The 24,985-nt window shown below is 42.8% G+C and overlaps 1 protein-coding gene across 1 annotated transcript in view; it reads left to right on the top strand.

The window, feature by feature from the left end:
- The window catches only part of Crb1 (crumbs cell polarity complex component 1), a 118,838-nt gene that overhangs the window by 48,189 nt on the left and 45,664 nt on the right, over positions 1-24,985 (top strand). Inside the window, 4 exon segments of the mRNA XM_070041432.1 lie at positions 5,920-5,989; positions 8,072-8,116; positions 10,718-10,748; positions 21,964-21,970. Coding sequence (XP_069897533.1) covers positions 5,920-5,989; positions 8,072-8,116; positions 10,718-10,748; positions 21,964-21,970 — 153 coding nt within the window.

Below are 24,985 nucleotides of genomic sequence, written 5' to 3'. Positions count from 1 at the left end.
GTGGCCCACACCTGTAATCCTAGCTATCTGGAAGACTGACATTAGGAGGATTACAGTGCAAAGACAGTGCGGGTAGAAAAGTTCCTGAGACCCGTTCTCCACAGAGAGTTGCATGCAGTGGTACATGCCTGTTATCCCAGCTACAACAGGAAGTCTAACATAGGTGGGTCATACCCAGCCATGTACCCAGGCAGGAAACAAGACCCCATGGACAGATCAGAGGTCAGGCTCTGTAGTGAGATTGAAGGCCTGAGCCCTGACCCCACTTCAGCCAGAAGGGACAAAAAGTCACTTGGCCCTTTTTAGTCCATTTTTTCCCATTCCTGGTTCATCTCAAAGAGATAGGACTAAAGACCCCTTTTGACACACATAGAGCCTAGCAACACTTTTCCAATTTCTCACCATGTTGCAAGTGCTATTCCGTTGTAGAAGATTCTTCAGATTGACTCAAGCACCATTTCTTGCTCTCTACAACGAAGTTAATTTTGTTTTGGTCAAAGCGGGATTCACAGGTTAGATGCACACAGGTGGATGCTGATTTTTCCAGGTAGCTCTATTGCTAACCACACCGTGTCAACTTGGTTGTCTCCACCTCTGTTTGCCCTCCTTCGTACTTTGTTCTTGTCCACTCTCCCCCTCAGCCACAGATGCTCTTAATATATCCATCCCGTGAAGGATTGTCACATCCAAAACACGACTGACCCTTCCAGACTCATTTTTGAGGTCTTGGAGATGCAGCCATGGAAATGTGAGCTTCGTGTTTACCTCTTCTAATAGTTGTCTGATGGTCACAAGGGAGAGCCTGAATGACATTATTCATCTGTGTCACGGATTCCCTACCACAGAAGCCGTGAGTGCACACAACCCTCTTTAATGAATAGTTTATACCCTGAGGTATCCAGTCCTGGAATACAATCACAATGCTACTACCTCGTGACAGCAGCAGCAGGTACGGGCGTGGGTAGTAATGAAGGTTAAATTTAATTGGAAGGTACAACAGTTTCTAAATAATTAAAACTCTGCAGAAATGCAACAAAGAATACTCTCAAGGAGGCAAGCTTCCACATGTTGGGTGTTGCACACGAGTAGGAGAGAGGAGGCGTTGCACTAGCGGGTGGGGTAGAGGGGATGATTCCTCAGTTCTTCCCAGTATGCCTGGATGTGCAACCAGAAGGTTAGTTCTATACAGTTGGATCCTAAGCATCTTCCACAAATCCTGTATTAGAAACTTGATCCCTGGTTGGACTCCTATGGTAGACGTTTGGCGGGGGGGGGGGGGGGGGGGGCGGTGTTGGCAGCCAATAAGGTTGAAGATGGCAGTCTCTTCCTCTTTCTTCTTTTTCACTTCTTGGCCATTAAATGAGTGGTTGGCTCTACCAGGCCTTTGGCCATTGTCTCCACCACATGGGTAGAAACAGTGGGGGCCGACTAATTGTGGAGTGAAATCTCTAAAACTGTCCACCAAAAATAACCCTTTCCTCTTGATCAGCTGGTTAGCTGAGGTATGTGTGTTACAGTGACAGAAAGCTGATGAATGCAATCATTGTCTCAGGGGAAGTAATCAGGCAACTATCAATGTGCGTAATGAAATCGACTTTCTAATTATCAGAAAGATAATATTTCGAAGACCCGGAAAATAGTTTGTCAAATTTATGCGGTAGATACATTAAAAGAAGAGTGAAATAGGCCTTTTTAACTTTTTGCATTTAGATAATATTTTAGTACAAAGAACAGACACTATAAATGAGATCCAGGGTAAAGGTTAGGCTGAGTTTCCCAAGAGACAACTTTCATCTGAGCCGATTCTTTACCCAGAGTGAACTTGGGCAAGTAAGAGAATTACTATCCATCTTCTTCTTGGCACCACACAATTGTATTTCAGCACAAAAGTGTTGCCCAAATGACAGCCCTAACACATTTTGTTATTATGCACCACAAGTTCACCAGCGGAATTAAGACTTCACCTTTGTGTCTTTTATCATGAGAAGGTTTGTTTTGTTTTCTTCTATCTATGACAATCCCATTTTGTGATGTAGATGTTTTAATTGCTTCAATGATTTAATAAGTAGGAAAAAAGGCCGAGATAAAATGGTCTAATTTTCTACTGAACAACAAGATTCTGCAGAGCTCAAAGTGATTAAATCTCTACATTTTTTGAGTCACCTATGAAACAAGTATTTGGGGAATTTCCACAAAAAGCTTTGCTAAAGAGAACTATTTCTTTTTTCTTGGGTTGGGGGGCTGGGGAGAGTTGGAGGGGGAGTTTGAACAGAGGCCAGGACCTCAAATTTATCTGTTTCTTTGAGTGAGTTTTGACATGATTGACCTGGCTAAACTCCAACACGATTCATTATATTTTGTCTGCCTTCATCACCCTTGAAATTTTAATAAGGCCCTGTATTTCTTATCTTAACCCCCTTTCATAATATTTCTTTGAGTCGTCAGCCACCAGCTGTGGTTGTTCATTTAAGAAAGTAGCTAGATTTATCTAGCAGCTAAGGGCATCCATATCTCTTATCTTCCCCCCAGTCTCCCCGTTCCCCCAGAGACAGGAAGAAAGAACCTCAATGAATTTGTTCCAGTGGAAAAGATCTGACCAGCTTAGACAAATAGGTAAGAAAATCCAAATAAGTTCATCCGTGGCTCAAGCGTTGCTCATCGTGCAGTCATTCGGAAACATGAGAGAAGCAGGCACCCAGCTAAGCACTTCACATCAACCACGGCTAAGTTCTAGAAAGCCCTCCCCAAAGGTAAAATGCTACCAGATGAAAACACCGGGAGGCTTTATCGAGGAGACACGACTGTCCAGATTGTCGAGCCTTTGGACCCTCACCGTGGGCGCTTCTGTGCTTTGATCCATCCTGTCTGAGCGCATCACCATGACAAACAACACAGCGTGGCTCAGCAGGGCACGTGAGGCCCAGGAGCCTGGGCTCCAGTCAGGTCTGCCACGGTCTCTCCTCTCCTCGCTGAACTCTCCCTGCTAGTGAGAATGTTTTTTTCGTTTACAGCACAAACTAGGTCCCTAAAAGCAGCAGGAAAGGGAAAGAGATTCCTCAGCCCTTCCCTGTGTGCAGCGAGGAAGGTGTCCCTCTCAAAACCACACCGCCATCTTACAGCAGTTCCTATTTGAATGATCACTTAACTCCAGGGGAAAAAAAAAACCACACTAATTAATGCCATCTTTGTGGCTGTTCATGTCAATAACACCTGTCCAGGATCATCAGTTGACTTCTATTAAATGGGGGTTATCCTCATCTTTTCTCTTCCATTAGCCTATTCAGGCATTGTATGTCAAAGAAATGTGAGAACTTCTTAGTATTTTAAAGGCATGCTTTGTCATAGGGAAATAAGAGCAGAGTAGAGTGTGACTAGGTCACACTTCAGTGATCAGTGTCTACATTGCTTCCAGTACGCCAGATCTTATAGTGGCAGGTTACACTAAGCACTTCGACACAGAATTCAAATATAATGTTCTACTTTTCGTTGTACAGAACAATTGAGTTATTTTCTGGAGGCCTTTACAGTGTTATCCTACAATGCTTTTCTCCATGGAAAATTTATGCATCAATTTAATCTGTACACATGTAATTAAAAGTATTTTCTGGAAAAAAATAGTGTTTACTGAAAAAGTATAATTATTTTTGTCCCGTGTAATAAATCCTGTATCTATAAGGGACATATTTAATTTGATCAAACTAAGAATGCATAGGAAGATGACTGAAGACACAAGAGAGAGAAAGAAGGAGAAAGAGAGAGACTTTTAATATGTCAAATGGCAACACAACTCATTGCCATAGTAATAAAGAATATTATTTCTGTCTTAAACATGAAAACTTTCCACAGCCACTTAACGAACATGAAAAATTTTAGAAATTTACACACTGATTAGCAGAGTCAACTCCATATTGACCACTAAGATAGCGGAAACCCTTGAAATGCTCTGTTTCATGGGAGGCAGGCAAGTAATTTATGGGCTTTGGGGAGGAAAACCTTGCCTGAAAATGTGTTTGATGCTTTCCAACTGGCTTTTCCTTTCAGGCCAGAGGAGGCCTGGTTCGGCATCTCCTCCGCTGTGTTTTCCATGTGGGTGACACTGGGCTGGGTTCTTCTTTATTGTGCATGGTGACAGGATGCTCTCTGTATACCAATACCACAGTAACCTAGCTTGTAGAGTGGTGGTCAACCAAATAAAGGAGTTGATGTTCTGCTCATCTCCATTAACCCCTGGCTCCCAGAAAGCCCAACCAACATTGTGTGTGCGTGTGACTGTGTATGTGTGTGTGTGTGTGTGTGTGTGTGTGTGTGTGTGTGTGTGTGTGTGTGTGTGTGTGTGTCCTTTCAAACTCCAGCACTAGGGACTCATGACTGCATTTTGAACACTTTACACCATACCTCATAGGGATTTCATAACCAAAGAATGGTCAAGCATGGACAAATAAATTGATTTTTTTAAAAATCTTTAGCCAGGTGCTAGTGGTTCACACCTGGAATGCTAGCTACTCAGGAAGCTGAGATCTGAGGATCAAGGTTTGAAGCCAGCCTGAACAGGAAAGTCTGTGAGACTCGTATATCCAGTGAACCACCAAAAAGCTAAAAGTAGAGCTGTGGCTCAAGTAGTAGAGCCTTAGCCTTTACCAGAAAAGCTCAGAGATAGTGCCCAGGCCTTGAAGACTCTCTCTCTGACTCTGACTCTCTCTCTCTGTCTCTCTAGCTCTCTGTCACACACACACACACACACACACACACACACACAATCACATACACACACCCACACCCAAAACTCTTACCTTTTAAAATGATACACAGATATTGATAATTCCTAATTCACTCAATAATTTCAGTGTTGGAATAAGAACGTAAATCTCAGAAAAGATATGGTGATGATTATTTAGACAACTTTTGAAGAAAGTCTAAATTTGGTTTGTCTAAATTTGGTTGTTTGAAATATTAAACAAGTTCCTTTATTAATTGTGTGCAACAAAAGCTTCAAAAGAGATTCCAGAACCCAAATTGTCATTGAAAGCATTCCTATGTCTACATCCAGCTGCAGAATAATGAAGAATTCTGGTCACACACTTCACAAATATCTGTTAGGAGCAGCTTTGTACCAGGCACTCTTGAGAGTCCCTGACAAGGATCCCTGCCCTTGAAGACTACATTTGAGGGGCAAAGAAAGCCTAGAAAGATGCCCATACACCAGCTCATTATCAGAGCACACTTCACAGCTCTTCACAGCCTCATTGTTCCAAATCACATCATTGTACTGGGTCATCCAGGAATTACCAAGGCATTTCTAGAACAGAACTGGCAACTTATAAGATTTTAAGACATCTGTGCTGTATTTCTGGTATAGAATTCTGGACCTCTGCCCTGGAATCACTCAAAGTCTGTGTGTGTGTGTGTGTGTGTGTGCGCGCGCGCATGTGCTCGCGCACGCATATATGCACACTCAAGGTCTTGAATGGACCCAAGGTTGCACTGTGAGAATTCTTATCTCTCTCATGCTATTTCCCACAGTGATCTTCTCGAACCCTCACACAATGCCTGCTTGCAGGGCCTGGAGGCAGGGAGGGGGAGAGTCTTTTTAAAGCCGGCATGTAAGATGTCAATAATAGCCCCAGAGATTCCTTATGATTCCAAATGAAAGTTGCTGATAGAGTAGAAAACTACAGTGGACATGGCCGGTCATTTCCTAGAGGATTTGTAAGCTTCATCTTTGAATCAACAGATAAGATCATCCCCAGCCTAAAATGCCTTTCCACAGCTCTGGAATGAGTCTGTCTGGAGCTGAGCCGGAAGGATGGATTAAAGAACAAGGAAAGAGCTCCAGGCAGAATTTCTCTATTTTTTCAATAGAACTGTTACTTAATATCCTTGGTTAAATTGTCATTAATGCCATTAAAATGTCATTAATAGTTCACAACACAAAGATTGACTTCCAAGCCAAAAGGAGAAAAGAAATTTCTTCCACTGTGAATGTTGGACAGTATGAACCAAGTCATGATATTTTTCAGTTCTATTTTTCTCCAAGAGCTTTGGTTCTTGAACATTCTTGAACTTTGGTTATCTGAGACATTTACTCTCCTCTTTATACACTTTCACTCTATAAGAAATTGCCTAAGTACTTAAAAAAAACTTTTTTTTACTGACTACCCATTTACTTGGAGCTATGCCTTTTAATATAAAATTACCAAAAGTCCTTTTTGGCAAAGAGTGAAATGGTTTTATATAAACAAATAAGTCATTATGAACCACGTCTAAACCAAAGCCTAAAGTCAGGTTACAAAAATAACTAAATACAAGCTTAGCAGGGAAGTCACAGGCTGACTCTCGAGGCTGGAACTTGTCTTTAAATGTGGTTTGTTTCATGGACTCAATGCTTTTATGTATTTTTTGCATGTGTTTGCCTACACTGGGCTTGAATTCAGGGCTCAGGCATTTCCCCTGAGCATTGTTTTTTTTGGGTTATTTGTTTTTGTTTTTGTTTTCCTTAAGACTGGTGCTCTACCACTTGAGACTGGTGCTCTACCACTTGAGACTGGTGCTCTACCACTTGAGCCACAGCTCCACTTCTGGTTTTTGGTGTTTAATTGGAGAGAAGCACCTCAGAGACTTTCCTGCCCAGGCTGTCTTGGAACCAATTTCCTCAGATTTCAGCCTCCTGAGTAGTTAGAATGACGACCCGCTAATTTTATAAGAAAAATTAGTTACCAACATCTAGAAGTGAGAACATTTTAAATTTTAAATCTGGATTTGTAGCTTCTCTTGAATAATGGCTTTGCCTGACCGAGACGTCTGGGTATCAAACCCTGTTCTAACATTTAATCTTCTAAAAACCCTTCGAAAGGATGCCAATCCTTGCCACCCGCATTTCATAAATAGGACAGTAAGATGTGCAAAAGCCCAACACCTGTTTTCCAGAATCACACATTTAGCTAATTGTAACTTGGTGTGTGATCTGGGACCACCAAGCCCCTAGCACTACCAGCCAGGCCATGGCAAACCTGAAAAGCAGCACCCAAAGGCCTTGCCCAGGCTGCCCACCTGACCGCAAGGATGCACTTTGCACCAGGGTCCAGGGTCTCTGTAGCTGCACCTGAGAATAGCGCATCTCCGGAGACACCTGGCATCCACACACGCTCCAGTGCATGGCCCTTGCTTTCCATCTATGTTGGGAGTGTATGAGCAGGACAGGAGCTGCATCTTAAGTACCTGCTCTGCCTTCCCTTGGTTTAGCATTGTCTTGAAGTTAATTAACCTTGATGGGTTCCCCACCTGTCTTGATTGTGCCCATAAATTTGTTCCTCAACATTGACAATAAAATGAGCAGAGGAGAACTGGGACACACCTCACCACAGGGTAGCTCATAAAAGCAGGTTTACCTAAATGATTCCCCAACGCCATTCCCGCTTAATTGTCTGACCTGCCACATTTGCATATTTAGATGTTTCCTTTGCCCTGGGTACAGTGCTCTCTGCCTGGGAAAGATTTTGTGCCAACTGCGCCCTGCTAGTTATCTTGTCTCGCTGTTAAAGATTCGTGGGCAGAAAAGGTAAAACTAATCTCCGTCGTGAAAGGTGGAGAGACTTTGAATAAAAATCAGACTTCAGAAGATAAACAGAAACCTTTGAAGGATTTTCTAGCTGAGGAGTTTCCAGGGGGGAAGAGGATCTGAGTTAGTCCGCAGGGAGCTAAGCTCATTAATTCAGGTAACTTGTTTCTAAAAAAACAATAATAATAAGGAAAATGTTCTCTGTAATACCACCGGGGCTCTCTCGTTCCGTCCCCCTACACATCATAACGTGTAGACCCTGAAAGGAATCTGCTATTTCTATTTGGTTGAATTAGTTATATAGTGTTCTATTATCCATAAAATCTCACTATGGATTCTCAAGCTGTAATCTATTTTTTTAGAGTGATTGAACATTGGTTTACCCCAAACAATATATTTTAAAGTATATTAATAGGTAAAATGGAGGCATTTCTTGAAGCTGTCCTGGAGTTTCTGTTACTTATGCTGTCAGGGAAGTTTGTATATGTGATGTAAGCTATTACTTTGGGGAATAAGGAAGATTTGGGGGGGGGTCTCTCTTCTTCCAACGTCTTTTTCCTTTATCATCATGATTCTTCAAATGCCAAGTTGAAAAGATTTAAAAGAGTATAAGAGCAATAATAACATTAAAACACATACACTTGCATACTATTACAAATATGCCATTGCTGTTAGTATTACAATTTTCAGGTAATCTGTACCTTTTTGTGATTGCTGTGGGAAGCAGAAGAAAGACACCCAAGTTCAGAAGAGCTGCGTAGAAACAGGCATGTGTGTTCTCCTATGAGCTGATATTTACATTAGTCACTCCAGATATAAAAACATATTTAACAGTTATAATGCTTGCTCTTTTGTGCAGCATGGGGGGCTTTGGTATTTATTTTGTAGTGGTTCTGATTTCACCTTCATCAGATTCTGTTTTGGAGGATTAGGAACTCAATTCTTTTTTGCTTCTTCTTATTTTTTCTTTCTTCCTGATAGTACTGGAGTTTGGTCTTAGGGCTTCTGCTTGGTATTTAGCACGCTTCTACTTCATTCATGCCTTCAGACCCTTTTGCTGTGTTTTTCTTTTAAAAGAAATACTTAAAATTTTCAGAACTCCAAAGGTTACAATGGAGTGACAATTTAAGATGTCCTTTTAAGTGTCTCTTACTCCTCCATCACCATTGCCCCTTCCATCATTTTCTTTAAGCAACATAAAAAATAAGCAAGAGGGGCTGGAAAGGTGGCTCAGTGGTAGAGCGCTTGCCTTGCATATATGAGGCCCTGGGTTCGATTCCTCAGCACCACATAAGCAAAAAGAAAAAAAAACTGGAAGTGGCGCTGTGGCTCAAGTGGTAGAGTGCTAGCCTTGAGCTGAAGAGCTGAGGGACAGCGCCCAGGCCCAGAGTTCAGGCCCCACAACCAACACACCAAAAAAAAAATAAGCAAGAGTTCAGAGCCTTTTAGAAAGCATTTGTCAAATTATTAGCAGTTGTCACTGGGTTGGACTCCATTTTCTTGAGTCTTCTTCAGGAGGAACTGCAAATTCTCCAGCAAAGATTTTTACCTTAGTGCTTAGGAGCCATTTGTGCATAAATGAATTGTAGCATGTTATTGATTGATTGATTTTTGTCAGTCCTAAACAAATTTGTTGAAAGGAAAGGTATAAAACTAAAAATGCAGAAATGATTTCTTTTGCCATCAAGCAAAAACAGGTTAAAGATCTGAGCGTTTTAACTCTAGCTAAGAAAGGAAAATCAGGCTGGGAAGGTGGCTCAGTGGTAGAGCGCTTGCCTTCCATATATGAGGCCCTGGGTTCGATTCCTCAGCACTACATAAGCAAAAAGAAAAAAGCCAGAAATGGCACTGTGGCTCAAGTGCTAGAACACTAGCCTTGAGCTGAAGAGCTGAAGGGACAGCACCCAGGCCAACCGACCAAAAAAAAAGAAGAGGAAAGTCAAAACACTTTAAATCCCCCCTTTTTTTGTCTCCAATGGGGAGAATGACCCAAGTATCTTAACTGGATCCTTGGTGATATAATCATTTTAGGAAGAGACATTTCCTCATTAAAATGTTATGTTTCCAGCCTGAGGCCTTAAAGAATATGTACATAGGCCTTACCAATATGGTTATACAAACACAGTCATTTCTTCATTTGCAAATTCATATATTTTGGATCAAAAAAATTCAACCTAAAAGTGGTTGAAATACTTCCCCAAGAAACTACATCCCCAGGATGGAGTTAGAAGCAGAGACAGTGTCCTAGAAAACGGCACGAAGAAGTATGTTCCAGTCACAATTAGAAGTGAGAGAATTCACCTGGAGACTGGAAATGCAATTTCTTTCCTGGCATCGGAGAGAGCTCCTCATCTTTTCTCAAGAGCCGTATTCATCAAACAGCTAATGTTCTGAAATTCTCTTCAGAGATGGTAGGGGACAAAACAAATGTGTTCCAAGTGTGGGGTCTTCAGGAAAGAGAGCTTTTAAAATCATTTGCCTGCTGGATCTGTCTACTGCTTATAAAAACTATTGATCCCACGGGCTAATTTCAACCCACTTTGACAGAGGGGCAAAAGGTCTGCAACTTCACAGAGCCTCATCATTCTTTTGTGGCTTCATCTGATCCCTTCGGAAGGGTTGCCTAATGGTATTATTTTTGAACAGACACATAGAGAGCAAACCAAGTTTCTGCTGTGAAGTTGTCACTGTAATGGAAGATGATTACATCAGAAGAAGTTCAAATGGGGAAAAAAAATGTTTGTAGTGCCCTGTAGTTTCTTGTTAACAAGCAAAAGAGAAGCATCCATAACTCTGCAGACACCACAGCATCTTACTTCTGATAGCGGCACCCTGAAACTTTATAATAAATTCTGCTCTTGGGTTTATTCATCTAAGTGTCTGGCTTTCTTATTTATTAGTTTTGAACTTAACGAGTTTGCAGAAGGTGGTGCTGCTGTAATTGAAAGGCTTTCTTGCAGCTTTGGAGAGTCGGCATGCACATGTGCGGGGGGGGGGGGGGGGAGAGATTGTAGAAAAATGCCGTTCACCCCCTGCCAATAACCTATTCCAAGGTGGATATTCAAGTTCAAGTCTAGGACAGAGCCCGTGCATGAGACCGTCCCAGGATGGGTGTACCAGGAAATCGGTTTAGAGAATTTGAAGCTGGAGTGTGTGTAGGTGTGTAGGTTCCTCTGTGTGTGTGTGTGTGTGTGTGTGTGTGCACGCACGTGCACATATTTGATGGACTGGAGTTTGCTCTCAGGACTTCGTCTTGCTAGGCTGGTGCTGTACCATTAGAGCCAAGCTCTGGTTGTTTGTTGAGACAGTGTTCCACATACAGCCCGGGCTCACTCTCAAGCTCTTGTTACTCTGCCTTCTTTGATCAAGTGCTGGGATTCCAGGCCTGCCCACCACATCTCACAAATCAATGTCACTTAAAAGCTCAGAGCAATGCTGGCCAAGGCCAGACCGGTACAAAATGACCTCATTCTGGGGTTCCTAGATCCTGCGTCGTACGGTGTCTCCTCTAGTCTGCCTCTCCCCCCCCCCCGGGGTGCTCGCTGCCCACTCTCCAGCCAAGGAAGTAACCACCGCCTCTCAGCGTCTTCAGGGAACGCGTTCCAGGACCTCTGCCGATGCCCAAATCCGGGCCGCTCACCCACCCCGGCCCAGCGTTTGCACAGAGTCTGCGGACACACTTCCCTGCGTTGGAGTGAGTTCTGCATCTCTTGAAACTCCTCGCAGCATGTGGTTGTGATGCTCTCTTGTTAGGGAATAATGACACACCAAGTCTGAGCACGTGCAGTGTAGATGCCTGTTTTCCTGATGTACTCAGTCTGATGTCAGTGACATGAGAAACGTGGAATTCACAGATCAAAGGACCGATTGTGTGTGCACATGCGCGTACATGGCATGTGTGTATGCATGTGTAGAAATGCCTCACGAATATATTTGACATAGTCCCACACATACACAGGAGTCATTCTTCACCCTCCAAATGTCATGGTCCAGCAAAGACCCACTCAGGAGGGGCCGGCAGAGCGAGGGGCTCAGACACAGACAGCTGGGGTGGAATTCTGCGCAGCTGACGGTCATCCTGTGTCCATAATTTCCATATTTCATCACTTCCAATTCAAGCGTGCTCTGAAGAGCGAAGGAATGGGCTGGCACAGAAAAAACACACCAGGGGGCTGGGAAGGTAGCTCAGCGGTAGAGTGCATGCCTTGCAAGCATGAGGCCCTGGGTTCGGTTCCTCAGCACCACATAAACAGAAAAAGCCAGAAGTGGCGCTGTGGCTCCAGTGGTAGAGCGCTAGCCTTGAGCTGAAGAGCTGAGGGACAGCGCCCAGACCCAGAGTTCAGGTCCCATGACCGGCAAAAAAAAAAAAGAAAAAACACACCAGAATTATATGCTTGAGCACAAAATAATCATCATTAATACTACCTTGAGAATCAGCTGAAACAGAAAGAATATCTATCTATCTATATATATATTTCTTTATTTTCAGATGGAAACAAATGTGCTTTGCACCCACCGTTAGAATTCCAGGTAGTGTGTTCGAGTGTGATGCTGACTTGTCTTGGTGTTTGTCTGAGCATTCACTGTCTGACGCCATTGTCACTGGAGGCATGCAAAGGCTGGCTGTCTATCAGACCTAGAAAGAGAAAGAAGGGAAAGCAAAAAGGGAAAGGGAAAGGGAAAGGGAAACGCTGTTTCATAACAGGTAGAACATGAAAGGCCTCCGAAGTCTCACTGAAGTGAGTCAATATGAGTGGAGCTGGCCATAAAACGTAAGTTAAAATGCCAAGGATCAAATGCAGAACGCACGCCGGCTGGACGTTCAGCAGGCCTGCCCGGGCCGGGGGGCGTCCTGGGGGAGGAAATGGCATCTGCTGATGCGAGAATGTGAGACTGTAGGTTCCCATGTTTGCTTTTCTGGACTTCCCGTGGCCATAGCCAAACAGCAAGGCAGATTTCAGATGTTAAGTAAACACCGGCAAAAGGACCGTGCAGGGAGAGGTACTTGCTATTCCCTGGGGGATGTATGTGTTGATCTATGCATAGGCCCTGTGTTAGTAGACAATTAGACCCCCGATTATCAAACTGTATATCTCCCAGACAGAATAATGCGTTAGGCCATGAATCTAATTTAGCATGCTCTATAGTTCAACGTTTACCCTTTGCATTGAGAACATTGGAATTCCTCTATTCTTTTTCTTCCTCTTCCTCTTCTTCTTTCTTCTTTTCTTCTCTTCTTCTTCTTCTTCTTCTTCTTCTTCTTCTTCTTCTTCTTCTTCTTCTTCTTCTTCTTCTTCTTCTTCTTCTTCTTCTTCTTCTTCTTTCTTCTTCTTCTTCTTCTTCTTCTTCTTCTTTTTTTGCTGATCTTGGAACTTGAACTCTGGGCCTGGGCACTGTCCCTATGGCTGAAGGCTAGTGCTTTACCACTTGAGCCACAGCTCCACTTCTGATTTTTGAGTGGTTAATTGGAGATAAGAGTCTCACAGAAACATTTTTGCCTGGCCTGGCTTAAAACCATGATCCTCAGATCTCAGCCTCCTGAGTAGCTAGGATTACAGGCGTGATCCACCAGTGCCTGGCATGGAGCTCCTCTGTTCTTGTTCTCTATAAGACATACAGCAAACCAATACTCCGTGTTTTCCAATGTTTAGACATCCCAGATTTCTCTGCTCCACTTCTCTCTCCTTAGGGGCCCAACTTAAACCTTCTCTGCTGGTAGCAGGTTCTACACACACTCACACACACTCACACACACCCTTACACACATGTGTGTGCATGCCTTCCATTCTTACAAAGAATATCACTCAGCCATAAAAAGACCTGAGCTATTGTCACAATGCGGCAAGAAAGATGCATTAAGGAATTCTGGAACAATGAAAATAGTCATGTTTGCTGGGGCCCCTGAGCTTTTTTCCATTGCCTGGCCAACAAGAAATGGTCAAACACCTTGATAGAGAAAATAAGGACATGATTTAGGGAAGCCAAGAGATCTGGGCTTGAATTCTGGCTTGTCTTTTTCCCAGTCTGTATTGTTGGCTAAATTACTGTCTATAAAACTACGATACCACGTTCATCATTGTTATTATCATATGTTAATTATATATTAGTTTTTTTTAAGAAAATGTCCCAAACCCATGAAGCTCACAATAACACCTGCCGGAGCTTTCCACTGCAGCTGCTCATGCGACTGTAGTAAAAGGGTTGGTTCAACTGAGGACCTTCTCCCCACAGTCTCCCACACTATGAGAGGTTGGTCGGTTTCCATCCATCAGAAGGGCTCCTCTCTAACACAGGCAGTCTGACCAAGACCATCCAGAGTTTTCCAGCCAGATGGAAGTTGTGAACCTTGTGGCGCATCTAGGTGACATCTTGCCTTTGCCATATCTTATTGCTTAGAAAGTAGTTCCTAATTCCATAGACTCGAGGAGAAGTTTCCATGTGAATGTAAATACCAGGAGATCGGCATCATTCACATAGGATGCCATAAATAAGCCTGCCTATTCTATATGAGGAATAACTCAATAAAACCAAGTTTTACCAAATGCCTACTACAAAGCAAGTGCTCAAACACCTATTTCTACTCAATGCATCAAGGGTTCTGAAGTTAGGCGGAATGACCAGTAGATGGCGGTGCATCCTTCAAAGCCGTCTGGTATTAAAGGGGTCAGCCCACTCAGTACCCAAATCATCTTTCTGAGTAATGAAATAAAGATACATTCTAAACTCTCTGCATGCTCCTTTGTAAACCAGATACATTCTATCCTTTCTGCACGTCCCTTTGTAAATCGAATTTCCAGATTGTTCGGTAATGTTTCCTTTCTTTTGTGAAGCACTAGAGAGGAATGATGGATATGGAGATATATATGTGGGTACATATTTATCCAGTCACTGTGCAATTCCACTTTTTTTTACTCATTCCCAAGAGAACGTTCATTTCTTTCCCCTTTTCCTAATAGCCAAGTACCTTAATGGATGCTGATTCCATTCCCAGTGGCAAAGAACAGACCTAATTTGCCCTCTTTCTGCCATGGATTTATTTAGAAGCAGTGTGACATAAAGGTTGCTGATGGGTTTGGGGAAAATCTCATTTGTTCTTAAGGAAGATCCAGCGGAAGGATGTGAGTGAGGCGTGTGTAACTAGTGTCTTCTGCAGGAGTCGCGTCACTATGCCAAGAGGCCTGAGTGAAGCAGAGACTCTGGCCTGTGGGATGAACAGGAGATGGGCGGATGCTCCATTCTTGATCTTGGTGACTTGGAGGCCAGACAGTCTTGGGGATCACTTTCCTGGGATTTCATCTTCATCAGAGCCAGTGAACGTTACCCATTAGTCAAGTTTCGTGGAGTGTCAGATCATCCTAACTCATGCGTGACCCTGGGAAGAGGGAAGGCGTTTCCCCCTTTTTCCTTCTGTTTTCTGAACTAGGCCCAGCATTTTTAGTACACTTGTGACTGTCATTGGCCATGTTCACCAAAAACTCCACCCTACATCTACAGTAGGAAGGGGGCTCCTGGTCATCGGGTTACTGCTGGTCAGTAGTGACGCCTCTGCCCTGAAGTGAGGTCTCACCCATTTCATTTGTCAATGTAACTGGTGGAAGACAAGCAGACCCCAGTGCCAGCTGTGATTTTTCTCCCAGGCAGCTGTCTCCCATGGCACTATGTCCAGTGCACGCAGTCCTCTGCCTTTCTTCGTCTCATCTCTTCATCCCTCCCGGCTGCCATCTTTTGAGGCCATTTTGAAGACAATGGAAGACTGGAAGAGGAAATCTCTTCTTCAGGGAGTGGCAGATGCCCAGTTTCCTCTCAGGCCCCTGGACTCTGAGCTGGACTGCACCTCGTGGAGTGAGAGGCCCTGGCTTTTGTCCTGTTTCGAAGGATGGATGGATTTGGGAGATGAGTTCGGGCACCACTGAGCGCCTGCTTTCCTTGATTCCTATTGGATTTGTTAAATTCAGCACCTTTGGTTTCCAAGTTAGGCACTGCCTCCAATTCAGACAATGATTTACCTTTTGATTTTATTTTTTAGTATTTTGTTGGTTTGTATCTTTTTTACATCTTCATATGTGTTTTAATATATGTAGACAGAAGATATGAAACAGATGATGTTATAGACTAAAGATGTGTCCTGCATTTAAAAAAAACCCACATTGTTATTGTTGCTCATACTTCTCAACCCTTTTTGCTCTCTGTCGATATATCATCATATCTATGACAGATCTAAGTGTAATGAAGGCATCTTTAGATCTGTCAGATATGAATTTAAATTCTGGCTCTGTGGTTTTCTAATTCTGTGGGTTTGGGTAAGATTTATAAGCTCTCTATGATTCAGTATATTCAACTTAATCTCTACTTCACTGTGAGATTGTGACAAATAAGGTGTAAAATGCTCAGCAGAATGACCTGTACATCATCTACTAAATAGCAGACACTGTTGTTAATCATGTGCTCACATATCCTGCATATTTTTACGGCCCTGAGGATCAAACCTAGGGCCTTCTGACTATCCTAAATTTATGTATTAATTAGCTCATTCACTTATTGGTGGTACTAGGGATTGAACTTGGGACCCTCAGCTTGCTATTTGAGCCACTCTTTTAGTCTTTATTCTTCAGTTTTAATTAGATAGCATTTAGAATTCAAAAGAGAGACATATTTCTAATTCAAATTCACATTGCAAATTTCATTTTTGGAATTTTTTAATTAGAGGAATTTTTGTTTTCACTTTTCCAACAAGTGTCAAGTCCAAAGCATGAAAAGGACTATTTAGCTCTCTAGTTGCATGACAGTATAGTTTCAAAAGTATTTACAAATTAATTAACTTAATTGACCCAGTTACCAGAGTGCTGCCTCTCATTTTGCTACTGAGAAAGTTAGGACGAGGAGAGACTCAGTAACTCCTGCAAGTCCGCACATTTAATTGGCGTCATGACTGGAATATTTGACCTTGAAAAGCCTGTGTCCTCCTCCATATTTATTGAATAGGCTTTCTCAATGAACACGTGGTTAAAAAGATAAGTCAATGTATGTTTTTTACAGGTGCCATTTAAAAAGAAAAAGTCTTAAGAATATACTCACGAAAAAAGAGTAAATGCATAGTGGAGGGCTAGCTGAGTTTGGAAAGGGTTCGGTTTATTTTATGAAGAACGATAATAAAATCTGCTTCGTTAATAGATACCATCTGTGGTGATCCACAGCAGGCTAGAGACTCCAGAGTTTGGCTAAACAGTAATTTAAAGAAATATTTTGGTGAAGTAGGGGTAGCTTCTTAGCTTGAGACTGCAATCAACGGGCTGATTTGCTTAGAAGATCAGGATCGCTATTGGGGACAGCTCAGATCCATCCCACGCTTAAACATTTACATGAATGAATCCAATTTGAATCTCTGAAAGACTTCTTTTTTCTTTTAATCACAACTTTGCAGCGTTTAAAAAATCATCACCCCTTTGGAATGGTGCTGAAAGTTTTAGGCCACACCTGTTGGAATTACCTGGGATGTTTGTAAAGATGAGCCCAATGAATATTTACAAATCCAAATTCTAGGAAGGTGGCTTTCTTTGTTGTTGTTGTTTTCTGGTTGTGGGGCTTGAACTCTGGGCCTGGGCACTGTCCCTCACCTCTTCAGCTCAAGGTGAGCACTCTACCACTTGAGCCACAGCGCCACTTCCGCTTTTCTGGCGGTTTATTGAAGAGTCTCACAGACTTTCCTGCCCAGGCTGGCTTTGAACTGTGATCCTCTGATCTCAGCCTCCTAAGTAGCTAGGATTACAGGCGTGAGCCACTGGCACCCGGATGGAAGGTAGCTTTCGAATTGGCATTTCTCAACATATCACTCACCCCACAAGAACAATCCTGATCATATAAAATTTTAAAGACTTACTACTAAAAATTATCTCTCCAGAAAATGCAATAGCAATAAATCGCAGACTAGAGCTTGTATTTATTTTCAGGTAATTTGTAGACCTGTAATGTTCATTTTTGTAGGAACTTTGGACATCTATGAATTGCTAGAATCATTATTTGCTCAGGGAATAAAGACCATCACTCTCTTCTAACACATCATGCTCTCCATACCTGAGAAAAAGACCAAATGGATATTTAATTTTGCCAAGTGTGATATGCTGCATATATTTACTTGAAGATTATATGCATCACACTCTATTATTGTGTGGCATAGGATACTATATAAATATGGGACTGTATAGAATAACACCGTGCACTAGAACGTAAAGGCAGATGCCTTCAAGGTTACAACTCTTGCAATAGAGTTTGGGAAAACAGCTCGCTAATGTCACACAATAAGAAGCATTACAACAAGGGCTTCGTATGGGTTTGCATGGATTAGACTCGGATGTTTGAAACCAAACACATGAGTTACCAGAGAGAAACATTCCAATAAGAATGAGGAGAAACAAGGGCCCGGAGTCCTGACAGCAAGTTGGGATTTTGAGTAAGTGTGTGGGGGAGGGGTGTGTGTGTTGAATGAGTCTCAGTTTTTTTTCTGCTAAGAGTATGTTTAAATACAGAGCATTTATGTAGTAGGCAGTGGAAAGTAATGCTGGTGATAAATAAAAGCCAGATTGTACAGGGCCTTGTGTGTCAAACAGGCCTTCCCAGACCCATAATTCACTTGGCCTATGACATTATTTTTGTTGCTGTGCAGAATGAAAATATTAATAAATTTGCGAGAAACGACAAACAGCACCGCTAAAGAATGCAAAGCCAATTCTTAGCGTGGCCGGGAGAAGGCAAACCGTACTTGGAGTAGCAACACATTCAACCAAATACAAAGCAGGTTTTTGTAATTCACCCTAACTCAAGTGTTTAATCATTCACTTTTGACAAGAAGAAGAAAAAAGCGGCTGAGCCAGAGCAGAGCCACTCTTGATGATTTACTGATCAAAGTCAATTACGATCGTTCGGGTTGATCGGGGTTGAGTTTCTCTGAGATGACTTTTCAAAGCAACGTCAACAAGGGTGAGAATGTGCAATGCTGTACTTTTTAATGTTCATCCACAAAAAAGCTAAAAATCATTTACCCACGGAGCCTCCGTGGGACTTGGAAGGGTGAAATAAAGGGAAACATAGTACTGAAATGCAAAGCATTTTTGCTGTTTTGCCTTTTGTTGGAAGATAGAATAAAGTCTTCCACTGGGCTCAGTACTTCTTATCTGAGATACAGTATTGACATAAATAAATACCAGGTCTAGAGACCGAGTGCTTGTGACTCTCATCACTTCACGGTGACGTGGTAATGAGAAGAAAGGAATGAGCTTCTCAGAAACATCCTTGCTTTATGCCAAATGAGATGTTATACAATATACACCACCATTAATGACTCCACATTTCTCTAATATCCTTAAGGGTGGCAGTCCTGGAGCCTGAACTCTGGGCCTAGGTACTGTCCCTGAGCTTGTTTTGCTCAAGGGTAGTGCTCTTCACTAGAGCCACAGCCCCACTTCCAGGATTTTTGGTGATTAGTTGATAATGAGAGCCACGATCCTTAGATCTCAGCCTCCTGAGCAGGTAGGATTACAGGTGTGAACTACCAGCACTCAGCAATAATTTCTTATTAAAATACTTAATATACTTCATATTTTCTTGTATTTCTGGTTTCAAAAGTATAGGTAACTTTGCATGTTGTTGAGGACTTTCACTATTGATTACCATCCTATACTCTTTAGATATTGATTTTGCTTCTATGTTCAACATCTCTCAAGACGGCCCGACATCTCCTTTGTTCTGAACACTATCATCTACCATGACAGACCAAGTGCCATAAGAAACTTCTAGAAGCCACATCACCATGAATCCATACTTCAATGGTAAATCGAAATAACATATCATTGTTACTGTATACATGAAAGTATGATACAGTCCATAAGTGTTAACAATTATTACCACATTAAATTTATTGTTGGCTGTCACCCATATGTCTTCACCTGAGAAGTTATATCTCCTCTAGGTGGTTGTTATTTGTTTTATGGCTATCCTAGGCTTTGAATTCAGGGCTTCATACTTGCAAGACTCAGTCTCTGTGGACAAATGCTCCTGTTGTTTTGTTTTAATTTTTCTCTCTGTTCTATTTCCCACTGAGGTCTATCAATTTGAGGTTGTCTTAAAGTTTTTCACCACTGTTCAAAACAAAACCATCATTCCTTTATGAAAAAAAGATTTTAAATCAAATCCTAATTTTCCCTGACTTATCAGTCTGCATTGAAATTCCTCAGACCTTATTTTCCCAAAATGGGAGTGTTGATGCTCTGTGATATTATGGTCATGTGACTGTGAACTCTAGGAAGCACCAGGTGTGGATCAGGAATTGGATCTAAGAACACAGCCAGGCAGCCTGGTAAGTAGCACAGATGAGTCTTATACTAAGCCCCGATGAACCAGCTGGAGAGGAAAAACCAAGCCCTTGCATTACATTTGCTACTTAAGAGGAAGACAATGGCCTTGAAAAACCAGACCACACTTCTGGACACGGTACTGCTAACTCACCAGACCCCATTCTGACTCCCCAGATGCTTGGGGAAACCTCGCTCCTCCCTTGCTTCCCAGAAACATGTTTGGACACAGGACAGAAGGTTTTCACATTCTAATGGTGCTCCTCATAGGTAACTTCCTGTTTTCTTCTTATTTATCTAAAATACATGGCGCCGTCCCTAGAGTTTTTAAGATGTTTTGTGAGCAATCAGTTGTCTGTGTTGTAAGAGATACCACTGTCACATGTAAAGGAGAACTTTTAAAGAAGAGAAATGTGTATGTGTGGAGCCCTGAGTTTTTCTATTTAATTTCTTCTCAAATTTCTATTTATTGAAATGAAGAAAAATGCCAAGCCAATTGTAGCAGGTGATGATAAGACTTGACTTTGTCTTTTATTGTAATTTATGATTCCAGGGCTTGAAGCTAGGATCTTGTGCATATTTAATGAGCATGTCTTGGATCCCTGAAACTTACTTATTTTTCACATATCTTTTTAGAAGTAACTTTGTACCATGCAGTTCACTGGTAATAGAGTGAAAATTATAGCATATAAACTTTAAGAGTTGTGTTATTCTTTTTTGCCCCCTTTTCTTCTCATTTCCCTCTTTATTTTTCTCTTTTTTAAAAAAATTTTTGCTTTCTTTCTTTCTCCTTGAGATAAGATCTGGCTGTGGTTCTATAGTCCAAGCTTGCCTTGAACTGACAATCCTCCTATCTCAGCCTTCTTAGTGCTAAAATTACATGCATGTGCAACCATGCCCAGTTCTCCATTTACCTATGAATAGATTCTGATTATTATATACCATAGACCATTTCCCTGTCAAAATTATTTTTTAAATGCGATGCTGCCATTCAATCAGATAGTAAGCTAAAAAGAGCTTGAGGAAAAGAAGTGGTTTTTAGTTAATAAAATTAAACCTGCTAATACAAAATAACAGTAAACTTCAAATAATCTGCCTTATGATCAAAATACTTGAACATAAATTTTCTGTCAAATAAAACACCCAGGTAAGAAGAATGAACTACACTGGTGACTGCATGAATATTGACTATGTATTTTGATTGTCAGCAGATCTTTTTCTTCACTCAGTTAATGAAATAACCGGTGAGGCTATTTTCAGTGTTTTCCCACTTTGATTTTACTGAGTCGTCAAATAAATACTTGATCTTGAAAGTGGTAAAAGCACAAATCTTGGCTGTCATTCTTAGTTATCATTCTACTTTTCCGTTAATTATGTTTATTTTTCAGATTTCTGACCTTAACATCAGGTTTCTCTCTTCTTTCCTTAAGTGATAGCAAATTTTAAAACTGAAAGGAATTGCGTGATTAACTTATTAGAAGTTATTGCATGTGAGACCAAACACATGGATTGTATGGAATAGAAGAATACAGTGGGCATATGGTAGCTGCCATCTGTACTTACGGACTGACAATAAAAGAAAGGCAATTGTAAATGGTACAGAGGAAACCCATGCCAGGCTACACTAGCTACAGGTGTGGGTGATTTTGATAGCTGTGTAGTACAAGGATCTGGCGTCTGTCTTTCTTTTATTGTCACCTCTGTGTGTTCTGTCTCCCGTGAGACAGATAATTATGAGAAATCATCTTGGCCTTCTGTCCAACGATTGCCACTTCCCCAGCCAGAGAATAAGTTAGTGAACAAATAAAAATAAAATATTAAAATCCTATCTACATTGGCTACACCCTTTATTGATTCTCCTACATAAATCCTCCACACTGATGAGCTCAGTGTTGCTCGTTAATGTCTTCAGCTTTTCCACTGAGGAGTGTGCTGTTTATTCTTGTTTGAACCTGCAACAATGCCTTGGTCAGCCTGACTCATTCCTGAAATGTGTATTAAACCCTGTCTCCCACAAATTCTCCAAGACCGGCCTCAAGGAAGGCTGTGGTAGTGGAGGTGCAGCAGCCCGGTCCAGGGATGCTTCTTCCATGCTGTGTTATGTGGTGCTATCACTTAGCTCTTCACAGAGAGGACCTGCCTCCCCACTAAACCACTTGGGGAAGAAACCACGCATGACTCCCTGTTATCTGCAGGACTTCATGTGCTGAGCTGGAGCGGGGATCTGACCTTCCTGCAACTGCAGGTCAGGGATGCCATGAATTCTGAGGTCCTGGTGGGGAAGGTCCCTGTGAGCAGGAGCCTCCTCACAGGTGAACCCCTGGAGAGATTTGGTGAAGTGAGAGTGAAGCGCCTAAACCAGGGCTGTGGGACTGCGCAGAGAGCAGCCATGAGCAGAGCAGGAGCAGCCATGAGCAGAGAGAGAGCAGCCATGAACAGAGAGAGAGCAGCCATGAACAGAGAGAGAGCAGATATGAACAGAGAGAGAGCAGCCATGAACAGAGAGAGCAGCCATGAGCAGAGAGAGCAGCCATGAACAGAGAGAGCAGCCATGAACAGAGCAGAGAGCAGCCATGAGCAGAGAGAGAGAGCAGCCATGAACAGAGAGAGCAGCCATGAGCAGAGAGAGAGCAGCCATGAACAGAGAGAGCAGCCATGAACAGAGCAGAGAGCAGCCATGAGCAGAGAGAGAGCAGCCATGAGCAGAGCAGAGAGCAGCCATGAACAGAGAGAGAGCAGCCATGAACAGAGAGAGCAGCCATGAACAGAGAGAGAGCAGCCATGAACAGAGAAAGCAGCCATGAGCAGAGAGAGAGCAGCCATGAACAGAGAGAGAGCAGACATGAACAGAGAGAGAGCAGCCATGAACAGAGAGAGCAGCCATGAACAGAGCAGAGAGCAGACATGAACAGAGAGAGAGCAGCCATGAACAGAGAGAGCAGCCATGAGCAGAGAGAGAGCAGCCATGAACAGAGAGAGAGCAGATATGAACAGAGAGAGAGCAGCCATGAACAGAGAGAGCAGCCATGAGCAGAGAGAGCAGCCATGAACAGAGAGAGCAGCCATGAACAGAGCAGAGAGCAGCCATGAGCAGAGAGAGAGAGCAGCCATGAACAGAGAGAGCAGCCATGAGCAGAGAGAGAGCAGCCATGAACAGAGAGAGCAGCCATGAACAGAGCAGAGAGCAGCCATGAGCAGAGAGAGAGCAGCCATGAGCAGAGCAGAGAGCAGCCATGAACAGAGAGAGAGCAGCCATGAACAGAGAGAGCAGCCATGAGCAGAGAGAGAGCAGCCATGAACAGAGAGAGCAGCCATGAACAGAGAGAGCAGCCATGAACAGAGAGAGAGCAGCCATGAGCAGAGAGAGAGCAGCCATGAACAGAGAGAGCAGCCATGAGCAGAGAGAGAGCAGCCATGAACAGAGAGAGCAGCCATGAGCAGAGAGAGAGCAGCCATGAACAGAGAGAGCAGCCATGAGCAGAGAGAGAGCAGCCATGAACAGAGAGAGCAGCCATGAACAGAGAGAGCAGCCATGAGCAGAGAGAGAGCAGCCATGAACAGAGAGAGCAGCCATGAGCAGAGAGAGAGCAGCCATGAACAGAGAGAGCAGCCATGAGCAGAGAGAGCAGCCATGAACAGAGAGAGCAGCCATGAGCAGAGAGAGAGCAGCCATGAGCAGAGAGAGAGCAGCCATGAGCAGAGAGAGCAGCCATGAGCAGAGAGAGAGCAGCCATGAGCAGAGAGAGAGCAGCCATGAGCAGAGAGAGAGCAGCCATGAGCAGAGAGAGAGCAGATATGAACAGAGAGAGAGCAGCCATGAACAGAGAGAGCAGACATGAGCAGAGAGAGAGCAGCCATGAGCAGAGAGAGAGCAGCCATGAACAGAGAGAGAGCAGCCATGAGCAGAGAGAGAGCAGCCATGAGCAGAGAGAGAGCAGCCATGAGCAGAGAGAGAGCAGCCATGAACAGAGAGAGCAGCCATGAGCAGAGAGAGAGCAGCCATGAACAGTCTCGGGGAAGGCGCCCCCCCCCCATGCCTGTCACCCGGGTGAAGTGGCTTCAGCTGCAGAAGCAGAAAGAGACTCCAAGGGCCTCAGAAATGGCGACATTAAAGTCTCCACCAGGTTCAGAGGACATGGAACAGATCAGCACCCCGTGGCCGAAAACTTCCTGTTCTCTCTGTGAATTCTTTTCTCCAAATTCTCGTGTCCCAGGAGCCAGAACACTCAGTGTTCTGGAGGCAGAGACCATTGAGGTAGGGAAAGAGGCAGGAGAAAGAAACTTCCCAGCCTCGGCCCTCCCATGACAGCCTGAAGTGGACCTGGCAAAGATTTATTTGATTCTATGTTGCATTGAGGCTTTTGAAAATTATGTGACTCACCATTTTAATTAGTGTGTGTATTTGTGTGTGTTTTAAGTGCTCAGGGCTTAATTATCCACATGTGAGCAAAGAAGTCATTATGGGATCTGGTGGAGAGGCAAAGAAAATCTCCCCACTCAAGATGTTAACTATGAAACACACAGCAGTCTACTCTGTTTATGATAAGTTACTGGAAATGCCTCATTTCTGTTTGCTTGTTTCTATATCAGTTGATTTATTTGTTTACTTTGAAACAAGGTCTTGCATCATAGCCCAGGCTGGCTTTGAACTTGTGATCTTCCTACCAAAGATTGTAATGACAAAAATGTGCGACTCTTCCCAGATGAATTTTCTCTGAGTGCTTATTGATTAATATTTTTTCCAAATAGTGTAGAAATCAAATTTAAGCACCATACCCTCTAATAAGTAAGTTTAAACTTTTCACAGCATCAGTTATTAAATTAAATATGCATTGGAGTGCTCCTTTAGAACTCAGTTTTGTCTGTAGTTTCTGAAATTCCAGTTCTCTGTATCTATTGAGATGATGGAATAACAGAACAGCACATTTTCATCTCTATTCTTTCCGTTCATCAGCTTTTCATAACATGTGTCACTATTTCCACAACGCTTGCTTAATTTCTGTAACCATAGTTGTGTGAAAGTTATCCAAATAGAGATTAGAAGCCCAGTAAGTCTAATTAAGAGCCTAAATGTGTGAGACATAAA

The sequence above is a fragment of the Dipodomys merriami genome, unplaced genomic scaffold, assembly GCF_024711535.1.
Source record: "Dipodomys merriami isolate MVZ:Mamm:240054 unplaced genomic scaffold, mDipMer1.0.p SCAF_31, whole genome shotgun sequence".
Lineage (NCBI taxonomy): Eukaryota > Metazoa > Chordata > Mammalia > Rodentia > Heteromyidae > Dipodomys > Dipodomys merriami.
This window is presented reverse-complemented; position numbering and strand designations above follow the sequence as displayed.